The sequence below is a fragment of the Lissotriton vulgaris genome, chromosome 10, assembly GCF_964263255.1.
Source record: "Lissotriton vulgaris chromosome 10, aLisVul1.2, whole genome shotgun sequence".
Lineage (NCBI taxonomy): Eukaryota > Metazoa > Chordata > Amphibia > Caudata > Salamandridae > Lissotriton > Lissotriton vulgaris.
The window spans coordinates 66,863,514-66,888,636 of NC_141698.1; the positions used below are offsets into that span (position 1 = coordinate 66,863,514).

The 25,123-nt window shown below is 52.0% G+C and overlaps 1 protein-coding gene across 1 annotated transcript in view; it reads left to right on the forward strand.

Moving 5' to 3' along the window:
• The window catches only part of PKD1 (polycystin 1, transient receptor potential channel interacting), a 410,044-nt gene that overhangs the window by 323,739 nt on the left and 61,182 nt on the right, over positions 1-25,123 (forward strand). Inside the window, exon 31 of the mRNA XM_086940492.1 lies at positions 439-555. Within this exon, the coding sequence (XP_086796618.1) occupies positions 439-555 (117 nt within the window). The remainder of the gene's footprint in view (positions 1-438; positions 556-25,123) is intronic.

Sequence of the window (25,123 nt, forward strand, 5' to 3'; positions counted from 1 at the left end):
GGACACACAGACACAACCTCAAACAGCATGCGGGTGTCTCAGGGGCTGTTTGTGTGCCCTGAGGGCTATGTCTACACAGGAAAGCTAAGATTTCTGTGAATCCTAAATAATGTGTTCAGATATCAAAGCTGTGTTAAATAGTGTGCAGCTCTGTCTGTGTGCCACACAATATGCTTTTGCTCATACAGAAGGTGTCTAGCAGACTTAGCAGCCAGGCATATATGCTGTTTGCAGAAGGTTCTTTTAGAGCAGGCCTTCCCATGCTGGTTTTTCTTGTCCGTAACCTCCATTTCGTGCAAACAGGGCAAAAGATGGAATGTCTCTGAAGACAGCCTGGATGTCAAGGACATTTGTTTCTTTTTGTTTTGGTTGGAATGGATTAAGTTAGGTGGGCCCTACTCTTCCTGATGTCTGTGTCATTCTGCTTCTTTCTTCCAGCTATCTGTCAAGCAGCCGGTGTCCTATTTTGACCAGCAATCCTTAGAAATTGATGACTATTTGGACTCTCCAGTGGTGGAAAGCTCGTTCCTTACATTTCCTGGCGTCCAGGGAGAGGTGAGCCAGATCATTTTACTGTTGGTTGAAAGTTAGCAGAACTTTTATACCTTTCAACTGTGTGAGGCTAACCATTAACTTCTACAGCAGTGGCAAGGTGATGATAAAAGGAAGCCACAGACCCTGATGTCCTTGGATCTCACTCCAAGCAGTCCCTGCACCCAAGCATTTGGCCATTGTCTTTCTCACCCACTCCCCACAGCCAGCACTAAGTATTCAACCTCCACAAATACGGACATTGCCTGCCACCTTCAGGCTAGCAAGATCCATAGTTTGTGCATCTGGTGGCCAGTGACCCGTTGGTACTGGACCTGGGCAATGCCACCTATGCACTAGGGGCTTATCTGTTGCCATACTTTCCTCATCCACTCAACTTTGGTAAAAACCTCTCACTCCTCCAGAAACCTGGATAACTAGTTCAACCTGGTAACTCATGATCCATTAGGAAGGAACAGCGTATTGATTTCCACCTCATCATGTCACCTGAAGGCTCCATATCTCAATCCCACCACCTCCATCCTTGCTCCTGACCTCACCTCAATCACCTCATCCTGTTAAAGGCAAGAATTCAGCACATGACTCTCCCAGCCTCCATTCCACCCCTCTCTCCCAACAAAACAGGAAAATCCACAGTGATCTTGCTTTCAACCACATTCATTAGTACATCTCTTATCACCAGAAAGTAAGTCAAACATGTCTCCTGAGTTTGTGACTCTATAGAGGAATCCAACCTACCTCCATGTGTCACTGATTTAATCAGTTCAGTTCAGTTCATAAACGTTATTCGGATAGCTTAGTACCCATAAAAGCACAGCATCACAGCAAATTGAATAACAAGCGGAGAGTAAGAAAATACATGATAATAGGTAAATTACAATGACGTAAACATAACATTATAGCAAATTAAATAACGAATTAAAAAGAAGTTCATCGATACTGAATGGATTACTGTTGTGTAAAATATCAATTCATCCAACAACCATACAAAAGTATTCAGGCACAGTCAAAACTCAAGGATTGGGCATGGTCTTACATGTTCGAATGGCGATTCTCAAAAATGTGCTTATGCGAAAAACCAACTCTTCATCAACCAGAGTGAGTAAACACGAATGGGCAGTATCCAGACTAATAGACCTCTTCTTTTTTTAAATGGATATAAAAGCCACTTTATATATTTCATGTAGTATTTGCAGACAAATAACAAATGTAAAATTGATTGGCCACTCACCCCATCACATGGACAAGGTACGTGATCAAGATTGGGGTGATAGCCAGGAGGGAACCCCAGTGCAATTTAACAATTCCTGCTCTTAAACGGAATAAGAGGCTCATTTCCCAATGACTCATAGGTAGAGTGAGATATATAGGTAGGGGATGGGAATACTGTTCTATAGACATGTAACTAAGAACGGAAGGTTTCTTGGATTCCATACCAATATTTTCTATATTATATAATGAATAGAGGGCATCTCTAAGCTCTTTTTTGTGCACGGTTTCAACTATGCTGGGGTTTAAAAAGATGCATTCTTTCCTGACACTGCGCAGGCTTAGGTGCACTCCAGCCAACCAAGGGATACCCATCCCTTTCTCACACTTAACACAGTCAGTGATGATCTCTCTAGTTAGGAAGGCAGCCTGATTCTCCCAAACTGATAGCCAAAAAAGAGCTGGTCCGGCACGGATGAAATCTGATATATAATTAAGGTTAAGTTCTCTGTTACAGATATATTGTAAGGTGGAAATTAGGGTGCCCAACAGTTTCCTGCAAAACCTGTTTTCTTCCTGCTGAATACAGGAACTGTTCGCAATGCCCCAAATCTCCACCCCATACGTGGCTACTGGAACACATTGTAATTTTTAAAAAATTTGAATCGCTAAAATGGTGCCAATGGTCTTTGGACCGGGAAGGCTAAGGATTGAGTTAATGGCCTTTGAAAACTTGCTCCTGTAGTGAGCGAGATGCTCAGTCCTGGAACCGTTCGCAGCAAAGACCAACCCAAGGTAGGGGAATGTGCGGGTGCTTGTCAATTTCTGGCTACACACAACAATAGAACTTAGCTGACGCTTCCCAGGACCACAGGACATTAAAAATGATTTTTTTTAATTAACGCATAGATCCAGACTGTCCATGTACTTGACAAAAGTCTGTACTAAAATACGGAGAGAATTCGGGGTGCGGCCTATAAGAACCGCATCATCTGCGTATAGTAACACAGGAAGAGTTTTCCCATTAATAGTGGGGACATCATGGGTCGAGGTTTTTAGCGATTTGTTTAGCCCATTAATGTAAATAATAAAAAGGAGGGGGGCCAGCACACAACCCTGTCTGACCCCCCTTCCTACCTTGATGGCTCCCGAAACCTCTCCACCCATGCCAATCCTCACCTGTGCCTGGAGATCTTTATGGAGGTACGCTAAAAAATTTACCAAAGGCTCGTCCAGCCCATATGCCAGAAGGATAGTCCAGAGCTTTGACCTATTGACAAGGTCAAATGCCGAGGACAAATCCATAAAGGCCAGATAGACCGGGGACTTCCGCGCAATGGTATATTTCCCAATTACCAAATTGAGATTAAGACATTGTTCATTTGTACCAACCTTGCTACGGAAGCCTAACTGGCAGGGCTCTAAAATGCCATTTTCCTCTGACAAGCCAAAAATCCTGTTGTATAGAACTCTTCCCAATATTTTTAAAGTATTGTCAATCAATGAGATCGGCCTATAGTTGCTAGGCTGGGACCGGTCCCCCTTTAAAAAAATTTGAACTATGATACTCTTGGCCCATGTATCAGGTCGCATGACGTGGGTTAAGCTATTAAAAACATTCAAAAGTAGCGGGGCACAAAAGTCTGGTTTCCATTTTATTAAATCGATTGGTAGCCCATCAGGGCCGGGTGCTTTATTCCCAATACTCTGGTGGATAGCCTCTTCTACTTCAAATATAGTTATCTCTATATTTGTCAGTGGACCAAATTCATACTAATCTATCTCTGGTGAGGGGGTGGCATACATTTTTAAAAAATGGTTTTCCCAAGACTCACAATAAAATGTACAACTAATAGGGGTTAGTAGCTGACTCATAGATCGGAGGTCACTTACAGCGGACCAAAAAATATTGCCATTTTTGATAGTGGCACCCTGTGTTAAGGCTTCCCAGCGTTCATTTAAAAGGGCTCCTTTCCGATTAGAGATCACTGTATTGTACTTCCGCCTTGCCAATTGCAAATCTAAGGCGCACCTTGGGCTAGATGACAATGCTCTGCACAGGTTCCTATTGGCCTCTGAACACTCATGGTCGAACCATCTGGGGTTGTTTTCTACCAGGGAAACAGGTTTTGACAGGAGAGTTTTAGTGGCCAAACAGAGTTTGGAAAAATCATGGACTGCCTCTGTATGTGCGGTTTGTAATGACAAGCAAGAATTAATAAGATGCATATTGTCCTTCACTAGTATCTTAAACAGTTTGCCGCTATCAGCAATCCTCCATATTAGCCTTAGGTTTTCAGTTGACGGCATAAGGTTTTTAGACCCACATTCAGAAGAAAGCACGGGCCGGGGTGCCAATCTCAATAATATTTTAATAGGTTTATGGTCCCCATTATCCTTAGCAATGACCTCTGCAGCCATTAGTTGATCCTCAAGAGAAGGGGAAATAAAGATAAAATCTATGGTTGAAGAACAACCACTTTCCTAAATGTTGGTAGTTGGTGGTTGGTGGTCTACACTCCCACCCGCCGGCTTCGATCGACCAGCCACGCCCTCGCCGCCGTCCCCCGCATCCGAAGAGCCACAACGGGAGGAAGATCCTTCTCCTACCTGGCCGCCAAGACGTGGAACTCCCTCCCTACCCACCTCCGCCTGACCCAAGACCACCTCCCCTTCAGGAAGCAACTCAAGACCTGGCTGTTCGAGCAGTAGCGGACCCCCCTACCCCAAGCGCCTTGAGACCCTCCGGGTGAGTAGCGCGCTATACAAATGCTTGATTGATTGATTGATTGATTTGTAGAGCCCACCAAATCCATAATGTTGGCCATGTTATATGAGCTCATGAACATGACCAGCTCTACGCCCCTATGAAAGGGGGACCTACATTACATGTCCCCACATCGTGCTCCATATCGGTGAGTTTCGCATTAAAGTCTCCACCCGGGAGAATCCCAATAGACGCATCCGAGCTTTGCTGGTAATTCAAATTAGAAATAAAATCAAAATGCCTAATAAAGTTCCTATTAGGAACAGAATGAAAATCATTATTATAAAAATATACCAAATAAAAAGAAACTCTCTTTTTATAAAACACAACTTGATAATTGCTGCTATTAGTTGGTAAAACCTTGAAGCTCCCTCCGGCAGCCACATTGATCCCAATAAATAGGCCCCCGATGGTCGGCCCGATTTGGGGCTAGAGGCTGCTACGCTAAAACAATGGAACCCTTCAATATATACATCATGAGTGGCCCAGGTCTCCTGGAACATGACTACGTCTTGTTCCTTTATTAGTCGCAGACAGTCCTGGTTGCCAAGCCTGGGCTGAAGCCCTGCTACATTCCAACTTAAAATACTCAGGTCGGTTCCCATATTAGCCCTAGTTGAAACTGGCTTATAATTATAAAGTGTGGGTATAATACCTGGGGGGACCTCCACATGATCCTGTGAATTGGCCATCAATGGTGGTGGTCAGTCCTGAGCATCTAAACTGGAAAGTGCATGAAACCTATTGGTTGCCAAAGGCAATGCGTGGGCATCCCTAATCGGTATAAATGGTGGTTTGTAAAATTAACCTAAAGGGACCGCACAGATACCAGTGCTTTGTGTGAATAATTGCTCACGGATACTTAGTAAACGACAAACCATTTGGAGTCTTCGGAAATTAAGAACAATACAGTCGCCGTTTATGTTCTGGCCAACCCACCCCACTCTTCTGGCCATAAGGATTTCATTCATGAGAGAAGAGTGAAAACCTTTATGTCTACATAGCCAATCTACAGATTTATTGCGGAGATCTGCTCAGGACTCCCTCTGTCCCCCAACAAGATTAGGAACGCCAGGCAGGACTAACACATAGGGGCTAGAGGCCGGAGGTAGGCTCAGGACTTCGATCGGTATTTGGGATCAAACTTGTACCCCTAAAACAGTCCATAATATACCTGCTTGGATCAGCCGCAGTGGTGACGGGCTGCGACTGGTTATAATAACCACTACCTGGATCTAAGTTTAAATTATTTACATTATGCACTTGGAGCCTATCTTGACTATTCCGCTGCTCAAAAGTGGGGTTCAACACAGGGGGTTCATTTGGGTTACAACAAGATGTGCGAGGGTTAGCAAGGGGAGTATCCATATAGGGGACAGTACTCATCAATTGTGGATCAGACCCATGTTTGTTGGCCAGAGGTTCTCCCACCTGTCATTCGCACATTTAGGGGCGTATTTATCAAAGAGTTGCACCACGCAAGGGGGCACAAGGGAGACGCAACTACTAAGTCAGATTTTTCAAGCCATGCAAGGCCACCTTGTATGGCCCTGCGTGGCTTAGTAAATCTAGGGTAACGCAGCGCAGGGCAAATCGCTAGGATGTGTTACTCTGCCCCAGGGAGGCGTTCCATGGGTGGAGCGTGGGTCTTCCCATGCGTCCACCCATGGATTGTGGTGCTATCCCAGATTTACCATTACTGGTAGACAGGGGAATGCATCAAGATGCTGCCCCTCCCCAGGTGGTCTCCTCAGGAGACGATCACCGGCCGAACAAACCCGTTCCATACTTCTTCCAGATCACGCGATTCCCCTTGATCAACAGGCATTGTCAATTCCCTGACGAAGGGCTTGTCATCAATGCCCGAAATGCATTGGACCCACATAAATGACAGTGCCTGAGTTCTACAAATGACTACCATGATCTGTAATGAACTTCGAAAAGATTTATTGAACTGAATCGCCAAACATGGAATTTTGAATTAAGAAACATAATAAAAGATCAACTTCTGAACATTGAATGAAAGTCGTTTTCTTACCACAAGGAAAGACAAACAATGATGAGTGCCAACCATGGGATGCAACTAGAGCACCTCTAGTCTCACGTTTATAACTATTTCAACCGGCGCCGTTGGACCCTCGACGCCTCCAGGTTGAGCACCACCAAAAACCCATTAACTCTCCAACTTTATGATTATCTTGACACAAGACAAAGCAGTGCATCTTCCACATCATAATACAGCTATCCCAGATTTACCATTACTGGTAGACAGGGGAATGCATCAAGATGCTGCGCCTCCCCAGGCGGTCTCCTCGTTTTTTCCTCTTCTATGTTTGCTGTATTCTGCACCCCCATAGAAAGAGGAATCAATCAATCAATCAATCATAGACATTTATAGAGCGCTCTACTTACCCGGAGGGTCTCAAGGCGCTAGGGGGGGGGGGTGCTGCTACTGCCCGAACAGCCAGGTCTTGAGCTTCTTCCTGAAGGCGAGGTGGTCTTGGGTCAGGCGCAGGTCGGTCGGGAGGGAGTTCCAGGTCTTGGCGGCCAAGTAGGAGAAGGACCTTCCTCCTGTTGTCGTTCTTCGGATGCGGGGGACGGCGGCGAGGGCGTGACTGGCTGATCCGAGGTGTCGTTTGGGAGCGTAGAAGTTGATGCAGTTGTTGAGGTAGCTCGGGCCTTGATCGTGTAGGGCTTTGTGTGCGTGGGTGAGGAGACGGAAGGTGATTCTCTTGTTGACCGGGAGCCAGTGCAGGTTTCTTAGGTGTCCGGAGATGTGGCTGTGTCGTGGGATGTCGAGGATGAGTCTGGCTGAGGCGTTCTGGATCCGTTGGAGTCTCTTCTGGAGCTTGGTGGTGGTTCCGGCGTAGAGGGCGTTGCCGTAGTCCAGTCGGCTGGTGACGAGGGCCTGGGTGACAGTCTTCCTGGTCTCGGTGGGGATCCACCGGAAGATTTTCCGTAGCATGCGCAGGATGTTGAAGCACGACGAGGAGACTGCGTTGACTTGCTTGGTCATGGAGAGGGAGGAGTCCAGGATGAAGCCCAGGTTGCGTGCGTGGTCTGTCGGTTTGGGTGCAGTTCCCAGGGCGGGGGGCCACCAGGAGTCGTCCCAGGCGGAGGGCGAGGATCCCAGGATGAGGACTTCCATCTTGTCCGAGTCCAGCTTCAGGCGGCTGGTCGACATCCACTCGGCTACTTCTTTCATTCCTTCGTGAAGGTTGGCTCTGGCGGCAGCGGGGTCGTTGGTAAGGGAGAGGATCAGCTGGGTATCGTCGGCGTAGGAGATGATGTTCAGGTTGTGTTGGCGTGCGATGGCCGCGAAGGGGCTCATGTAGACGTTGAAGAGGGTTGGGCTCAGCGAGGATCCTTGGGGTACGCCGCAGATGACTTCGGTGGCCTTTGATTTGTACGGTGGTAGGCGGACTCTCTGGGTTCTTCCGTCGAGGAAGGAGATGATCCATTTCAGTGCCTTCTCCTGGATTCCGACGTTGTAGAGGCGCTGCACTAGGGTGCGGTGGCAGACGGTGTCGAAGGCCGCTGAGAGGTCTAGGAGGATGAGGGCCGCTGTTTCTCCGTTATCCATCAGGGTTCGGATGTCATCGGTGGCAGCGATGAGGGCGGTCTCGGTGCTGTGGTTGGCTCGGAAGCCAGACTGTGAGGGGTCGAGGGATCCGTTCGTCTCGAGGAAGGCGGCCAGTTGCTTGTTGACGGTCTTCTCGATGACTTTGGCTGGAAACGGGAGGAGCGAGATGGGGCGGTAATTCTTGAGTTCAGTGGGGTCCGCTGTTGGTTTCTTGAGTAGAGCGCTGAGTTCGGCGTGCTTCCAGCTCTCAGGGAAGGTGGCGGTGTCGAATGAGGTGTTGATGATGTCCCGCAGTTGGGGTGCGATGACAGCGTCGGCCTTGTTGAAGACGTGGTGAGGGCAGGGGTCGGTCGGAGATCCGGAGTGGATGGAGTTCATCATGCGGACGGTGTCTTCGGTGCTGATCGGAGTCCAGGCGCTGAGGGTGGTGGTGGGGGGCGGTGGTTTGGTTGAGTCGGCCGTGGCGTTCGTCGGTTGGGTGTTGAAGCTGTTGTGTATGTCCGCGATCTTGTTGTGGAAGTAGGAGGCGAGGGAGTTGCAGAGTTCTTGCGATGGGGTGATGTCGTTGTTCCCGGCGTTGGGGTTGGAGAGCTCTTTCACGATGTTGAAGAGTTCCTTGCAGTTGTGTGCGTTGTTGTCCAGTCGGTCCTTGAATGCAGTTTTCCTGGTGTCGCGGATCAGCTGGTGGTGCTTCCGGGTGGCAAGCTTGAGGGTGGTCATGTTGTCCGGTGTTGGCTGCCTTCTCCAGGCTTTCTCGAGGGCTCGGCAGTTCTTCTTGGAGCTCTTGAGTTCGTCGGTGAACCATGGGGCCTTCTTGCTGCCGGGTCTGCTGGGCGGGGTCTTCAGTGGGGCGAGTTCGTCCGCGCAGTTGCTGATCCACTTCGTGAGGTTGTCGGCGGCCTGGCTGGGGTTCGCTGAGTTGGCGGGAGGGTGCTGGCTCAGGGAAGCGGCGAGCTGGTCGACTGTGATCTTGCTCCAGTTTCTGCGGGCGACCTGTTGCTGGTGGTGGTGGATCGTCGTTCTTCTGAAGGTGAAGTGGACGCAGCTGTGGTCCGTCCAGTGGAGTCCTGTGGCGTGGCTGAAGGCGATGTCTTTGCTGGATGAGAAGACGGCGTCGAGTGTGTGTCCGGCGAGGTGGGTGGGGGTGGTCACCAGCTGCTTGAGTCCGAGGTTGGTGAGGTTGTCGAGCAGGGTGGTGGTGTTGCGGTCGTTGTTGTTCTCCAGGTGGAAGTTGAGGTCCCCCAGGAGGATGTAGTCAGCGGAGGGGAGGGCATGCGGGCTGACGAAGTCGGCGATGTCCTCGCTGAATTGTGTGCGTGGTCCCGGGGGTCGGTAGATCAGGGTGCCTCTGAGGGTGGTCTTCGGGTCGGTGTGGATCTGGAAGTGTAGGTGTTCGGCGGTAGTCAGGATGTCGTGTCGGTGTAGGTCGTGATGCGGATGGTGTCCCTGTGGATGATGGCGATGCCTCCTCCCATCTGGTTGGCGGTGCGGTCCCCCCGGGTGATCTTGTAGCCCTCTGGGATGGCGATGGCGATGTCGGGCGCTGAAGAGGCGTTCATCCAGGTCTCCGTGAGGAAGGCAACGTCAGGAGCTGTGGTGTCGATGAGGTTCCAGAGTTCGATGGTGTGTCTGTGGACTGAGCGGGTGTTGAGGAGGATGCACTTGAGGTGGTTGCTGCTGGTGTTCGTCTTGGCGGGTGCTGGTGCGAGGCAGGTCCGGATGCAGGTGAACTTGCAGGCGGTGCAGCAGAAGGGTCCGTGGGAGCGCCTCGGGGTGGCACGGTAGCATCCCGGGACTCGTCCGTCGTTGAGTGCGATGAGGGTGGCGGCGTCGTACGTCCGGCGAGTGGGCTGGGATCTGCGGGGGCCAGGGGTCCTGGCACTGGGCGCGGTCCAGGCACGGACGGGCGCAGACGGGCTTACCTTTGGCGCACCTTCGGCGCTCAGTCGGCGCTCCCGCTGCGCGCGTCTGCTGCGCGGTCGTTGAGGGGGCGTCATAAGAAGGGATCCGGTAGGGCGGGTCAGGCGGGAGACGGGGAGCGCGTGGGCCTATCGGCAGGCGGGGGGCGGGGTCGCGTCAAAAACCGGCGCGAAAATCCAGGCGGCCGGCCCTGCGGCGGCTTGGGCGCCGGGCTGGAACGGCGATCGAGGCGGGCGGCCCTGCGGCGGCTGGGGCGCCGGGATGGATCGGCAGCAGGCAGGCAGGCAGCAGGTAAGAGGCAGGCAGCAGGCGGGGAGCGAGGGGGCAACCAGGCCCAGGGCACAGTGGTCGCTGCAAGTCTGGGGTCGGGGTCCCCTTAAGAAGGGATCCGGGAGGGCGGGTCAGGCGGGAGGCGGGGAGCGTGTGGGCCTATCGGCAGGCGGGGGGCAGGGTCGCGTCAAAAACCGGCGCGAAAATCCAGGCGGCCGGCCCTGCGGCGGCTGGGGCGCCGGGCTGGATCGGCGATCGAGGCGGGCGGCCCTGCGGCGGCTGGGGCGCCGGGATGGATCGGCAGCAGGCAGGCAGGCAGCAGGTAAGAGGCAGGCAGCAGGCGGGGAGCGAGGGGGCAACCAGGCCGAGGGCACAGTGGTCGCTGCAAGTCTGGGGTCGGGGTCCCCTTAAGAAGGGATCCGGGAGGGCGGGTCAGGCGGGAGGCGGGGAGCGCGTGGGCCTATCGGCAGGCGGGGGTGCGGGGTCGCGTCAAAAACCGGCGCGAAAATCCAGGCGGCCGGCCCTGCGGCGGCTGGGGCGCCGGGCTGGAACGGCGATCGAGGCGGGCGGCCCTGCGGCGGCTGGGGCGCCGGAATGGATCGGCAGCAGGCAGGTTCGAGGCATGTGGGCTGCTGAATTCATATCTGTGCATAGTCCGCCACCTAGTGTTGGGTCCGGATGATTGCACATTGTTGTCCTGGAAGAGTCTTCGAAGTATCACGAGATAGGTGGCTCCTCCCCTGGACTACAGTGCGCATGGGCATCGCCTCCATCCCCAGATTGTTTTTTTCCGCCATCGGGTTCGGATGTGTTTCGGTACCCTCTCTAGGGACCGATAGTTTGTTCTACTTTTCTCGAGACCAAAAGGTCTTTAGGCTGGGCGTCGGTATTGTTGCGTTCGGGTTTACTTACTGACTCTCAGCTCCGATCTCCTACTGCCCCTCCACGTGCTTCGACGCGGACGGGCCTACAATACACTCTTGCTATGGAGCGGACGCCATTCAAAAAGTGTCCGCTGTGTCACTCCAAGTATTCTCATCTTGACGTGCACCCAGTGTGCAATACATGCTTGTCACCGGATCATCGTGAGGACACTTGCATGGCGTGTTCCAAATTTAGGAGCAAGAAAACTTTGAAGATTCGCCGGGCTAATCGGCTCCAGGCTCAGTTGTCGGCTTCGGCACCCCCACCTGATGATATCTTCCAGGAATCGGTTGAGGGAGACGACGACGTACAAGAATCGGACTCCGGCCCCGCGTCCGAAGAAGAGACCGGCGACGCGGGTGATGAGGCCTATGACGAAGTCTCCGACGAGGTAGGGGACGACGACCGGGCTTGTCCCGCAATGGGTGATAGCTCGGACGAAGAGCATCCCCAACAAGACTCCGGGGTTACTCCCCGTTATACGGCCCAGGTCGAGGGATCGCCTTCGGGCCTTACCCAAGATCTAACGACCAGTCCAACGTCCCCGCCTCCGGGCCCGGTCACGGACATTTCTCACAAGAAACCGAAAGTGAAGCCAACTGGTCTCGCACCCTCGGATGCGAAACCGAAACCAAAAGTGGCGCTGGTGAAAAAGGTTCTGGAGGCGTCAACTTCCACGAAACCCAAAATGGCCGACTTGAAGAGCCACGCCAAAATGGCTGACCAGAGGAGCCGCGCAAAGGTGGCCGACCCAAAGCCATCTGGGTCGGCGCCGAAGGTGAAGGCATCCGACGCGGCTGCGTCGGCACCGAAAGGGGTCGCGGACCCGAAGACGGCTTCTAAAAAGCGTCACGCCGACAGTGCGCCAGGCCATGGGGCGTCGGCGCCGAAGAAGAGGCTTACCGTCGAACACGCTCTCGAAGACGAAGAGTCGCTCGAGTCGTTTGAGCCCTCGGCGTCCCTTACCAAGAAGGTGGGAGAATCCTTACGGCGGATCCATCAGTCTGTGGTTCCCAGCCAGGAACCTGCGGGGCCTAGGCCCACAACGAAGCCTGCCAAGGGGCTAACGCCCATTCGTTTTACCCTTCCTCCCAAGTCGGCGCCGAAGGCCTTCGCGCCTAAGCAGAGCGGACACTCTCAGGACATCTTGTCGCCGAAGGCTGCCTTGGTGGTGTCGAAGCTTCGGCTCCAGCCGCTCGCGGCGGAAGAACATCGTGAGGTGCACATCGATGCCAACACGGGAAAATTGTCGCTCCTCAAGAGGAAGATTACATCGGAGCCGACCTTGGAACCTTTTAAGATTCCACTCAAGAGCAAAAAGTACTCTGCGGACTCTTCGGCTCTGATGGAACCACTGTCTCCACAAGCCCTGGAACACTCGCCGGCCCATTCCCCAGTGCCTGACGTCGACGAGGAAGAGGCCGAGTACACCTATCCGGCGTACTCGGATCCGGACGAGGAGCAGGTGCCCTGGACAGCAGGCGACGACGCAAACGACCCGCAGTCGGGGCAAGACACTCAACTTTTCGCCGCAAAGACGTCCCCGACGGAGGACTCGGCGGCATTTAATGCGCTGATAGAGAGAGCTGCGGCGAACCATGACGTCGAGCTCCACTCGGATCCAGTGGATGCGGACTTTTTGGTCGACACCTTCTCAGTCGCCGAAAAGCAAGTCAAGACGCTTCCAATGCTTAAAGGAGTGCTGAAGCATGCACAGGAGGTGTTCAAGGAGCCCACCCGGGCGCGGGTGGTCAATCCTCGCATCGACAGGAAGTATAAAGCGGCGCCCACGGATCCCACTTATATTAACCCCTTAAGTGCTGCTGACGGCCAATGGTCGTCAGCAGCGCTACCTCCCCAGTGCTGCGCACGACCATTGAACGTCCATTCAGCACTAGTTCTAATGGACTGCGCAGCACTGGGGAGAAATGCTTACACGCAGCTAAGGTGTTAAGGGACACTTGCCATTGGACTCCCTGGTGGTTTCCAACGCTCGAAAAAGGGCAAATTCGCAAACGACTGGTGACGCTCCTCCCCCTGACAAAGAGTCCAAAATCTTTGAGGCATCAGGCAAACGCATTGCTGCACAGGCAGCAAACATCTGGAGGATCTCTAACACTCAAGCCCTGCTCGCACGTTATGATAGGGCCCATTATGACACATTAGAGGCCATCCTTCAACACTTGCCTGACCAGTATAAGGAGGCGGGGGAGATGCTCATTCAGGAGGGTAAACTTATTACAAATGCGTCCATCAAGTGTGCCCTAGATGTAGCTGACACTGCCTCAAGGGCCATCAATACAAGTGTTTTACTTAGACGTCATGCCTGGCTTCGTATTTCAGGGTTCAAACCCGACATACAGACCACAATATTGGGGCAGACAGTGAATCCTGACCATCTGTTCGGCCCAGAGGTGGATGCCTCCCTAGAAAAAATGAAAAAAGATACTGAAACTGCCAAATCTATGGGAGCTTTACAAAGCCAGCAGTTTCGGGGTGGTTCTTTTCGCCGCTCCAACTCCAGAGGCACCTCAAGGGGCCAGGCATCCCAATCCACGCAATACTACAAGGGTGGCTCCCAGTCCTCGTATAACAACAGCAAGGGCAGGGGTGGCTACAGAGGCAACAATATCAAAGGCAGGGGACGTGGAAACAATGCATCCAGGTCCACCACCACCAACAAGCAGTGACGTCTTGTCACTTCCCCCCGATCACACGACACCTGTCGGGGGGAGACTCCAACAGTTCCTGCCGGCGTGGAGATCCATCACCACGGACAGGTGGGTGAGGTCTCTTATCCAGTACGGGTACTGTCTAGAACTTACATCTATTCCACCAGACATACCGCCAAGAAGCCGTGCTATGTCCGGCGAGCACTTGACCTTGTTGCAGCAAGAAGTTCTGGTCATGCTGCAAAAAGGGGCAATAGAGCTCGTTCCATTGCAGGAACGGGGAACGGGGGTTTACTCCCTGTATTTCCTAATCCCCAAAAAGGACGGATCACTCAGGCCGATCCTGGACCTCAGGCCACTGAACTGGTACATCAACTCGGAGCACTTCCATATGCTCACATTGCAGCAGGTGCTTCCCCTGCTTCAACAGGGGGACTTCCTAGCGACGCTGGATCTGAAGGATGCCTATTTTCATATTCCCCTGCATCCTTCCCACAGAAGGTTTCTCAGATTCAGGATTTTAGACCAGCACTACCAGTTCAGGGTCCTGCCGTTCGGGGTCACCACGGCTCCAAGAGTTTTTACAAAATGCCTAGCGACGGTGGCGGCGCATCTCCGTCGCCAGCACGTCCATGTCTTTCCATACCTGGACGATTGGCTTATTCAGGCAAAGACGGAACAGCAGTGCGTAGACCACGTGTCACGCACCATTCACCTCCTGCACGATCTGGGATTCTCTCTGAACTACCCAAAGTCCCATCTCCAGCCCGCCCACGTGCGACAGTATCTGGGCGCGACTATCAACACTCTGGCAGCCACTGCGCAGCCAAATTCAGTGAGAATCGCCAGTATCCAGGCGCTGATCCAACGATTCAGACCCCAACACTCGCTCCCAGCGAGGGTGTTCATGCAGTTGATAGGCATGATGGCCTCCTGCATCTCCATTGTCCCGCACGCGAGACTACATATGCGTCCGCTTCAGGAGTGCCTTGCACGTCAGTGGACTCAGGCTCATGGGCAACTGACAGACCTAGTGTTGGTGAGCGGTCGGGCATACAACTCTCTGCATTGGTGGAATCCACAAAACCTTTGCAAGGGCCGACCATTCCAGGAGCCTGTCCCACAGATCATCCTGACGACGGACGCCTCTCTCCAGGGATGGGGAGCGCATGTACTCCACTACACTGTGCAGGGACTGTGGACACTTCAGCAAAGGAAGATGCACATCAATGTGTTGGAACTGATGGCAATCTTCATGGCCCTAAAGGCGTTCAAAGTACATCTGTGCAACAAGGTCGTGTTGATCCGGACGGACAACATGACGGCCATGTACTACATCCAGAAGCAGGGAGGTACACACTCTCCACAGCTGTCTCACCTGGCTCAGAGCATGTGGAAGTGGGCCATTCAGAGGAACATCTTCCTCATGGCAGAGCATCTCCCGGGCAAGGACAATCAAATGGCAGATCTGCTCAGCAGGCACAGCCATCAGATGCACGAGTGGGAGATACATCCATCAGTACTCCAACCGTACTTCCAAAGGTGGGGTCATCCAGAGATAGACCTGTTCGCCACAAAGGAGAACGCAAAATGCCAAAGCTTCGCCGCCAGGTTCCCACACCCCCAATCACAGGGCAATGCGATGTGGATGAACTGGTCAGGCAGATTTGCGTACGCTTTTCCACCAGCGCCTCTGATACCGCTGGTGGCACGCAAGCTCAGGCAACACTCGATGACGCTCATCCTGGTTGCTCCAACGTGGGCTCGCCAACCATGGTACACCACGTTTCTGGAACTCTCCGTGGTACCGCATCAGAGGCTTCATCTCACTCCCAGCCTTCTGACGCAGAGCCATGGCGACATTCAGCACCCAGATCCGCAACAGCTCAACCTGGCGATCTGGCTCCTGAAGTCCTAGAGTTTGGCTACCTCAATCTTCCCCCCGATTGTATGGACATCATTCGGGAGGCAAGGAAGCCCACTACGAGAGCTTGTTATGCGGCTAAATGGAAGAGGTTTGTCATCTACTGTGCGAACCACAGCATTGACCCGCTAGATGCTTCCATTCAGAACATCATATGTTACCTCCTTCACCTGTATCGATGTAATCTAGCGTACTCTTCCATCCGCATTCACCTGTCTGCCATGGCAGCATACCTCCAGAATAGGCAGCACCTGTCTCTCTTTAAGGTCCCTGCTATCAAGGCCTTTCTGGAAGGACTCAAAAGGGTCATTCCACCAAGGACCCCACCAGCTCCAGAATGGAACCTCAATGTGGTTCTTACAAGGCTGATGGGTCCTCCCTTTGAGCCACTGCACTCTTGTGAGCTCCAGTTCTTGACTTGGAAGGTTGCGTTCCTAGTAGCAATTACATCGCTGCGGAGGGTGAGCGAGCTGCAGGCGCTCACCATCCAAGAACCTTTCTTCCAAATACATGCTAACAGGGTGGTGCTCCGCACTAACCCTAAATTCTTACCCAAAGTAGTCTCACAGTTCCACATGAACCAGACAATTGAATTGCCAGTGTTTTTCCAAAACCCAGAAACGCTGGCGGAGCGCATGCTCCACACTCTTGATGTGAAAAGGGCCTTGATGTATTATGTGGACAGGACAAAAGATTTCCGCAAAACTAAACAACTCTTTGTTGCTTTTGCCACACAACACAAGGGAAATGCAATCTCCAAAGCGGGGATTGCTCGATGGATAGTAAAGTGCATTCAGATCTGTTATGCTAAAGCTAAGCGCACTCTTACTATCCCACCAAGGGCCCACTCCACTAGGAAGTTGGGGGCCTCTATGGCCTTCCTAGGTAACATTCCCTTGGAAGACATCTGTAGAGCAGCCACATGGTCTACCACACATACCTTCACTAAGCACTACTGTGTAGACGTGCATTCCAGACAGCAGGCAGCTGTTGGTCAGGCTGTTCTAAAAACGCTTTTTCAAACTGCTGCAGCTGGCACGGGCGGCCGCTGTTAATGGAGGGACTGCTATGTATTCTATGCACAGATATGAATTCAGCAGCCCACATGCCTCGAACTGCAAATGCTACTTACCAGTATGCATCTGTTCTTGGCATGTAGGGCTGCTGATATTCATATCGCCCACCCTCCTCCCCGGCGCCTGTAGCAGCTGCAGTATTCATTCATATACACATATGCTCATAGCATGGTCATCACTCACTTTCTTCACTCCATCTCTGCCAATGGCTAAAAACAATCTGGGGATGGAGGCGATGCCCATGCGCACTGTAGTCCAGGGGAGGAGCCACCTATCTCGTGATACTTCGAAGACTCTTCCAGGACAACAATGTGCAATCATCCGGACCCAACACTAGGTGGCGGACTATGCACAGATATGAATATCAGCAGCCCTACATGCCAAGAACAGATGCATACTGGTAAGTAGCATTTGCAGCAGGCAGCAGGTAAGAGGCAGGCAGCAGGCGGGGAGCGAGGGGGCAACCAGGCCGAGGGCACAGTGGTCGCAGGAAAATGCCTCAGAGGACAGTTTTTGTGAAGGACGGTGTCCCTACCTTCATGAAATCAATCCTGTCTGCAAAGCATGTACCCTTACACCATGGTGCCTGCATGTGGAGAAGTGTGGCTCACCGATTAGAGCGGCAGACCCTGAGGCAGAAGTCTGGCCCGGGACCAGGGTTCAATACCCACCTCGGCGGGTCTTGGGCTCAATTTCCTCAGACCCGATAATTCTCGCCTCGGTGCCTATTCTAATCATGGGTCCCACTCTTTAACTCTGGGCAATAGCTTGCTTAATCCCCACACCAGCCCTAACAATGGGTGCCCAGGAGTGGACACCTCACAGGAACAGGCCAGGAAGGGTTCCACAGCGGTATTCATACAGCTTTTAGAGACCCCTGGGTGATAGGCGCTATACAAGTGCAAATTACATTTACATTTACATTTACATTGGTGCTAGGCAGCACATTTTGTGCCAGTGCAAGCAAAGTATAGTAATGTGCCATATAATGTTAAATATGGCGCATTCCTGCCATTTCCCTGAGTGCTGCAAGGTGGCTTGCTATGCTGCGTGAAATAATGATAAACAAAAAATTCCTCATAGCTATGCAGTGTGGCTACAATTGTTACTTTTCAGTTGGTAACCCTCCTCCCAGACCTGCATATCGAGCACAGAAAACACAATCGAAGAACTCATCGTGGGGTACCAGGAACTGCCAGCCAAACCTCCCAACTCAACTGAGATGTCGGTTCTGTTTGAAGACCTGTACTGACACCCGGTTCCATGGTTATATTTCGGGAGAATGAATTACTTAAGACTTAATATCAGGGGAATACCCTCACAGTGATTCATTTTGAATCACAAATATATCTGTTTGTTTTTCAAATTGCATCTGATAAAATAGCTTTCCTTAATTTTGCTTTTTGGTTTTGATTGTAGATGGCAGCAGTGTGCCATCTACAAATATTTCTTTAAAATTTATTATATACACATATATGTTCGTAGCATGTGTGGCTGTAGATACACATGATTGGCATACTCCTGCCATCTACTGTTGAGCCAGGACGTTTGCAATGGGTTTTTCCTTGAAAAAGTCACTGTACCTGTTGTGATTCCACTCATGGTTCACAATGCACCAGCACACTGGCTTCACCTCAGATTGTTTTCTTCCACCATCGGGTTCAGATGTTCGGAAATGCTGCTCCAGGATGACTTGCCTCACACCAGTTTTCGGGGATCCATCTAGTCAAACTTTGAACCCTGTCACAAAAGCAACGCTACCACATTCCACATATGACGCCATGGCTCCTGGACCTGACAGTCAGGGACCATTAGCCTTGGACACCCTGCACCTGTGGGTCTTAGTCCTTAATAAACGTTGAGTCTTTTCTTGGAAAGTGCACCTAGAGGGAGAATTTAGAATTTACACTTGCCTATTTCTGCACGAGGTGTAATATCAAATATCTTTGGGGTGACCAGCATGGGGCAGTGGCATAACATCAGGGCCATACTGGCCGTAGCGGGCACTGGGCGTTTCCCCGGTGGTCCGGAAGGGTGGGGGTCGTTTTTTTATCCTTGGGGGCCGGTTTGGCAGCAGTGCTGCAATATCGCCACCCTGTAACAAAAGCAGCAGCAGTGCTTTTCACTAGCACCCCTCCGTAACCCCCTCCCCCCTGGGGCCGGTCGAGCGGAACTGCCAGTCTGGCTGGATGTAAGATTAGCCCTGCAGCCCTCCTTGTGTGTGGGGTTCCTGGTGCTCCAGGGGACCCCCTCTGGCATTGTGCCTTGGCCTGAGAGTTCCTGACTGGGTCCGCACCACTCAGTAGGCTGGTTCGACCACCAAACTGCGTTGTGGTTCAGTGTCACAGTAAGACCCCAAAAAGCCACATTCCCAGGGACTCATTTGTTAGCCTCCCTTTGTTTCCACCCTTACCTACAACACCTCCACCATCACCACTCCCACTTCTATACCCATATTTCACTCACCCTGACACATAAAATGCTTACTCAGATATTGGGAGTCCTTACTCCACACAGGATCTTTATGCTGATCCCTTCAGGCCTCTGTAGGGAGAAGACCAGTGGGAGAGCTACATAGTCAACCCCCAGGGATCCTGACTTTGAATGCTATCACCTGCCGTGCAGTAATGCAATGGACCGCCCAACGCCAGTTGTTACAGTTACTTGACTTAGGCAAAGCGTTGGACTTTAAAATAGTATCATTTACTATTCCAACTCCAGACTGTGCAACTGTAGGGAAAGTGTTGGGCTCACTCTTTAGTAATTCTTTAATTATCTGAAGGCACCCAGTGAGTGGAAAACAGTAGTACACTTTCAAATTTTAGGCCTACCTCTTTTCTCCTCTTCCTTGACAAATGCCTAGAGAGAACTGTTGTCTCACAAGTTCAGACCCATAGGGAAAACTAGAAACAATGGAACCAGCCCAGATGGGCTTCTGCAAAGGTCTTGGCACATTGTTGTCCTTAACACCCTAGACATTCTTAGGATGGAGGTTGATATGGCTAAGGTTGGTCAACTCATTCTATTGGGCTTACCAGCAGTCTCTGTTAACATCAGTCATGCTCTGCCAGTCCAAAGGCTGCTGACATTGGTCACCAAAATTCCATCCTTAAATATGTCACTTACTTGATTTCAGGCAGATCCTACAAAGCAGTGCATTAATGTTTATGTGTATCCCTTGGACTTTGTAATATGGGTAACTCAAGGAGGTGTGTGTCTCCCTCATTGTTTAATGTCTATAGGGTCCTGTTGGCTAATCATATTCTTTTGCGGATTGTAAAATTTTATATGTATCAGGATGATACTGAAATAATTTTCAATCTTACTCAGTTGTCTTGTGTACAGACCAAAACAAACTTACGCTTCAATCCCCATTGGTCAGCAATGGATGATGCCCACTTTCTTCAAATTGAATCCATCCAATAATAAAGTGCTTCTCACGAATAGCAACTCTCCATCCTGGTTCAACCTCATCTTGCCCACCTCCATGGATTCACAAATCCATACCTCTTACATAAGTATCACACTTGATGAAAACGTGACTCTTGAACCACAAACAAAAGAGGTATCTTGTTGGCACATGCATCAAAGGAAATTGCATTCGCAAATGGTGCGAATCGCAAAATTTGGCTGTTTGCGAATGCAATTCCCATTTTTGGGATGCATTAACATTTTTGTAATTTTCGCAATTTAAGAAATCGCAAAATTGCAATTTCTTACATTGCGATTGCATTTAAGGAATCTCAAATTGAGATTCCTTAAATGCAATGCATCAAACTCAAAAAATTTGCAAATTCGCAAATAAGGGGAGCAAATTACAATGAAGTTGACCTTCATGGTAATTTGCAAAAACTTTGAAAAATGCACTAAAGTGCATTTTTCAATGTTCCATTTTACACACACACATGCCCTTGGGACATGTGAGTGTGCAAAATGTACTTCTAAGCAGATTTCAGGGGTGCAACAGGGTGTCCTTTGGACACCCCTGCACCCTTGAAATTGCATTCTTAATTTGCGAATTTCTAATGGTGAATCGAAATTTGCCTAGCTTACGTAACGGTAAGTTTCAATTCTATTAAGGACACGGAGGCGAGGATTATGCTATATCTTCCTTCGCTTTATTAACATAAAGACTCCACAGCAGCTTAGGAAAAGATATAATAAGAACAAAAATGCTTTAAACATAAAGCATTGACGTAATGTTCAACAAAATCAAACGACAACTCCCAAGAGTCTCTTTGCATAACAATAGTCCATAGTCCTTTCACACTGTCCATCATCACTATATAACCGGACTTCTCATCATCTTCCTCCTCTTTCTTCGCGCAGATCACGCTTGAGCCTCATTGGTCCTGTTTAGCACCGTCGTTGCCTGTCAAAAAAGGAACAGCATCAGCGAGGTGGCCCAGGAATGCGACAACAAGGCGAGGAGCATTCAGTGATTAACACAGTACTGACAATGTAAAGAAAAACGCTTTACTTACTGCCATACGGGCGGGTAGAGACACCACTGCAGCCTGGGTGGGATAATCCTCGCCTCCGTGTCCTTAATAGAATTGAAACTTACCGTTACGTAAGCTAGGCAAATTTCGATTCTATGTCAGGACCGGAGGCTTCAGATTATGCTAGTTTAAAGCTTACTTACCACCAACTGAGCCAAATCCACCACCGGCTTAAAATAAAACCTCTTGAAGGTGGAATCCGAGGACCAATCCGCCGCTCGCATTAGGTCCTCCAGACGAGCACCCACCGAGAATGCCTTAGAGGCCATGGCCCCCCTGGCGGAGTGTGCTCCAAAGAGAGAAGTATTGATGCCCGCTTCTTGCATGACCCATCGCACCCACCGAGCAATAGTGGGGGAAGAGACAGCTTTGTGTGGCTTCCGCAGGGCAATCAACAACTGACGCTCGCCCGGAGGGCGCAGATCCAAGGTCAGGTCCTCATATGCTTTGAGGCATTGCACGACACACAACTTAGGAGTGTCAGTAAAGGCTGGATAAGAAATGGAACGCGACGACGTCTTAGTACGTCGGCCCACGGTAAAAGTAACCCCATCCGGGGAAAAAATGCGTGCAGATACATCCAGCGCGCGCACGTCCGAGACGCGCCTACAAGAAACCAGACATAACAACATGGCTAACTTCGCCGACAGCTCCTTAAGAGACAGATAAGAATTGGCCGGCCACGACAGGAACAAATTCAGAACCAAATTGACGTCCCAAAGGACGGAGTACCTGGGTTCTGGCGGCAACGTGAGGCGAATAGCTCGCAGAAGCCGGCACACAAAAGGATGTTCCCCTACCGGATGGCCATCGATGTTATCGTGGCCAGCAGAAATCGCCGACCGAATAGCATTGATCGTCCTATACGCTAGGCCCTTGTCGGCCAAATGCGCCAGGAAATTCAGCACGGGAACAAGGCCTGCGACCATGGGATCCAGATCCCTTCGTAAACACCAACGCATCCACTTAAGCCAAGCGGATCTGTAACGCTTCGTCGTACTATCGGCCCATGCTTTGGAGAGCAAGTGCTCAGCCGACCCCGAAAGGCCCGGGAGCGCCCAGCGTCTCCTGAGAGCCTCCACGCCACGAGGCGGAGAGTGCTCTGCATGACGAGAGGGTGAGGTTCCTGATCCGGGTTCGTCAGGAGCAGAGGAAACAGGGGGAGTAGGAATGGAAAATCCCAAGAAAGTTCCAGAAGAACCGGAAACCAAACTTGAGACCTCCACAGTGGTGTAACCAACACCAGCTCCGCACCCTGGCGGCGTATTTGAGCTGCCGTTCGCATGATCATGGAGAACGGGGGAAACGCAAACGGCTGTTCCCGACTCCAATCCTGCAAGAACGCGTCCGTGGCCTCCGCTAGAGGGTCCGGCCTCCAGCTGTAAAACCGCGGCAGCTGGTGGTCGAGACGGGACGCAAAGAGGTCCACCGAGAAGGGGCCCCAGAGGGAGTGAAGCCACCGGAAGACTTCCGGATCCAGTTTCCACTGGCTGGCGTCCCTGAGATGACGAGAGTGCCAATCCGCTACCTGATTGCATTGGCCTGGCAGGTACTCCGCCGTCACCGCAATGTGACGAGACAGGCAATAATCCCAGAAGTCCTTCGCCAAGTCCGCCAAGGCGCGGGAACGAGGACCTCCTAGGTGGTTCACATATCGAACCGCCGAAATATTGTCCATTCGTAACAGGACACAAGCCTTGACCGAATCTTTGGTCCAACAGCGAACTGCGAAGGAGCCCGCAAGGAGCTCCAAACAATTGATATGCAATTGTTGTTCTTCTGACGACCAGGCGCCGCCGGTGGAAAAATCCCCACACCGGGCGCCCCAGCCCGACCTGCTGGCGTCGGACTCTATGATCAGGTCCGGAGCCGAACCGAAGATCGCTCGACCATTCCATGCCTCCATGTGAGACAGCCACCATGACATTTCCTCCTTCACCTCTTCCGTGAGGGGAACCCACTGGTCATAACTCATCCCACGGCGCAGATGTTGCGCCTTCAAGCGCTGAAGAGCCCTGTAGTGCAGCAGGCCTGGGAAAATCGCCTGGATGGAAGACGAGAGAAGGCCCACCACCTTGGCGATATGACGCAGCGACGTACGATCCTTTGCTATTGTTTGCCGAAGCAGGTGTCGTATCTTCGCGACTTTCCGACCCGGCAGGCTCAAGACCGCCTGTACCGAGTCCACCACGAACCCCAAAAAGGTGATCTGCTGAGTGGGAACCAAAACCGACTTGTAGCCGTTGATGACGAACCCTAGTCTCTGAAGCAGGCCGACAGCTTGACGCAGCTGGCCCGCCAGCACCTCCGGGCACTGCCCCATGAGGAGGATGTCGTCTAAGTATACTAGCATCCGGACCCCCTGACTTCTGAGGAACTCCACCACCGGGTGGAGGACCTTCGTGAAGCACCACGGGGCCGAAGAGAGACCGAACGGCAGGGCGGAGAATTGGAACACCTTGCCGTCCCACATGAATTGTAGGAAGCGACGATGAGGGGGGTGGATGGGAACGACCAAGTAGGCATCCTTGAGATCCAGTCGTACCATCCAATCCCGGGGGAGGAGCACGTCTCGAAGGAGGTGGATCCCCTCCATCTTGAAGTGACGGTAGACCAACCACCCATTGAACTCTTTGAGATTTATCACAGGCCTCTTGCCCCCATCCGTCTTGTCTACCAAGAAGACGTTGCTGAGGAACCCATGTGGGTGGCGCGTTGATAGACGGATGGCTCCCTTGCGCAACAAGTCCGAGACCTCTCCGTCTATCAATCGCGCGTCGGACTCTGAAAAAACCATTGGGCGCGGGGGCCTCGCCTGAGTAGGTTGGTCGTAAAACTCGATATGGAAACCTCTTACAGTTTGCAAAACCCAAGCGTCGGCAGTGAGCAATTCCCACTCCCCGTAAAAGCTTGCCAGCCGCCCCCCAATCGGAACCTGATCTAAGCAAAGTACACTTACCGGGGGCATTTCCTTGTCCGGAGTTCTTCTTGAACCCTCTGCCACCATAGCGCTGTCCCCTTGTGGGGTAGAAGTTGGTGTAGTTGGCCGAGGTCTGGTATTGACCTCTTCCGGAGCCTTGTCCCCTGTTGTTGGTCTGCTGACCACGGCCGATCGCGCGGACCCTACCGCGACCGGCCCCTCCAGAAAAACGCTGGTGGAACACCTTCTTGATGCTGGACTGGGCCCTGTCCAGCGACGTGAACGTATTCACAAACTTGCCCAGCTCGCGGATGAAAGGCTCGCCGAAGAGGCCACCCTGTGCCACGGCACCCGCCTCCGACGAGGCCAGGTCCCCCAGCTTCGGATCCAGCTTGATCAGGAGCGAACGCCGCCTCTCAGTGGACAGGGCACAGTTGGCGTTGCCCAAGAACACGATCACCCTCTGGGCCCAATTGGAGAGCACCTCCGGTGAAATGGCGGTGCCATTCGCCCGAGCCTCCTCCGCCATGTCGAGGATCTTCGTGGCGGGCCCGACCGCATCCAACAATTTGTCCTGGCAGGCCCGCCAGGACCGGTCGATCCCTTTCCTGGGGTCCTTCATAAACTTCGCCAGGAAGGTGGCCATCTTGGGGTCCAATTCCGGCGTCATGGCCACCTTCCCTTCCAAAGTAGGCCGAGGGCACTCCCCACGCAGGCAACCCCTCGCCTCCTTCTCTAGGGGCTTGCGCAGCCTGCCCGCAACAAACTTCGCCACCGTCTCCCCCGGAGTCCAGGCCGCGGATC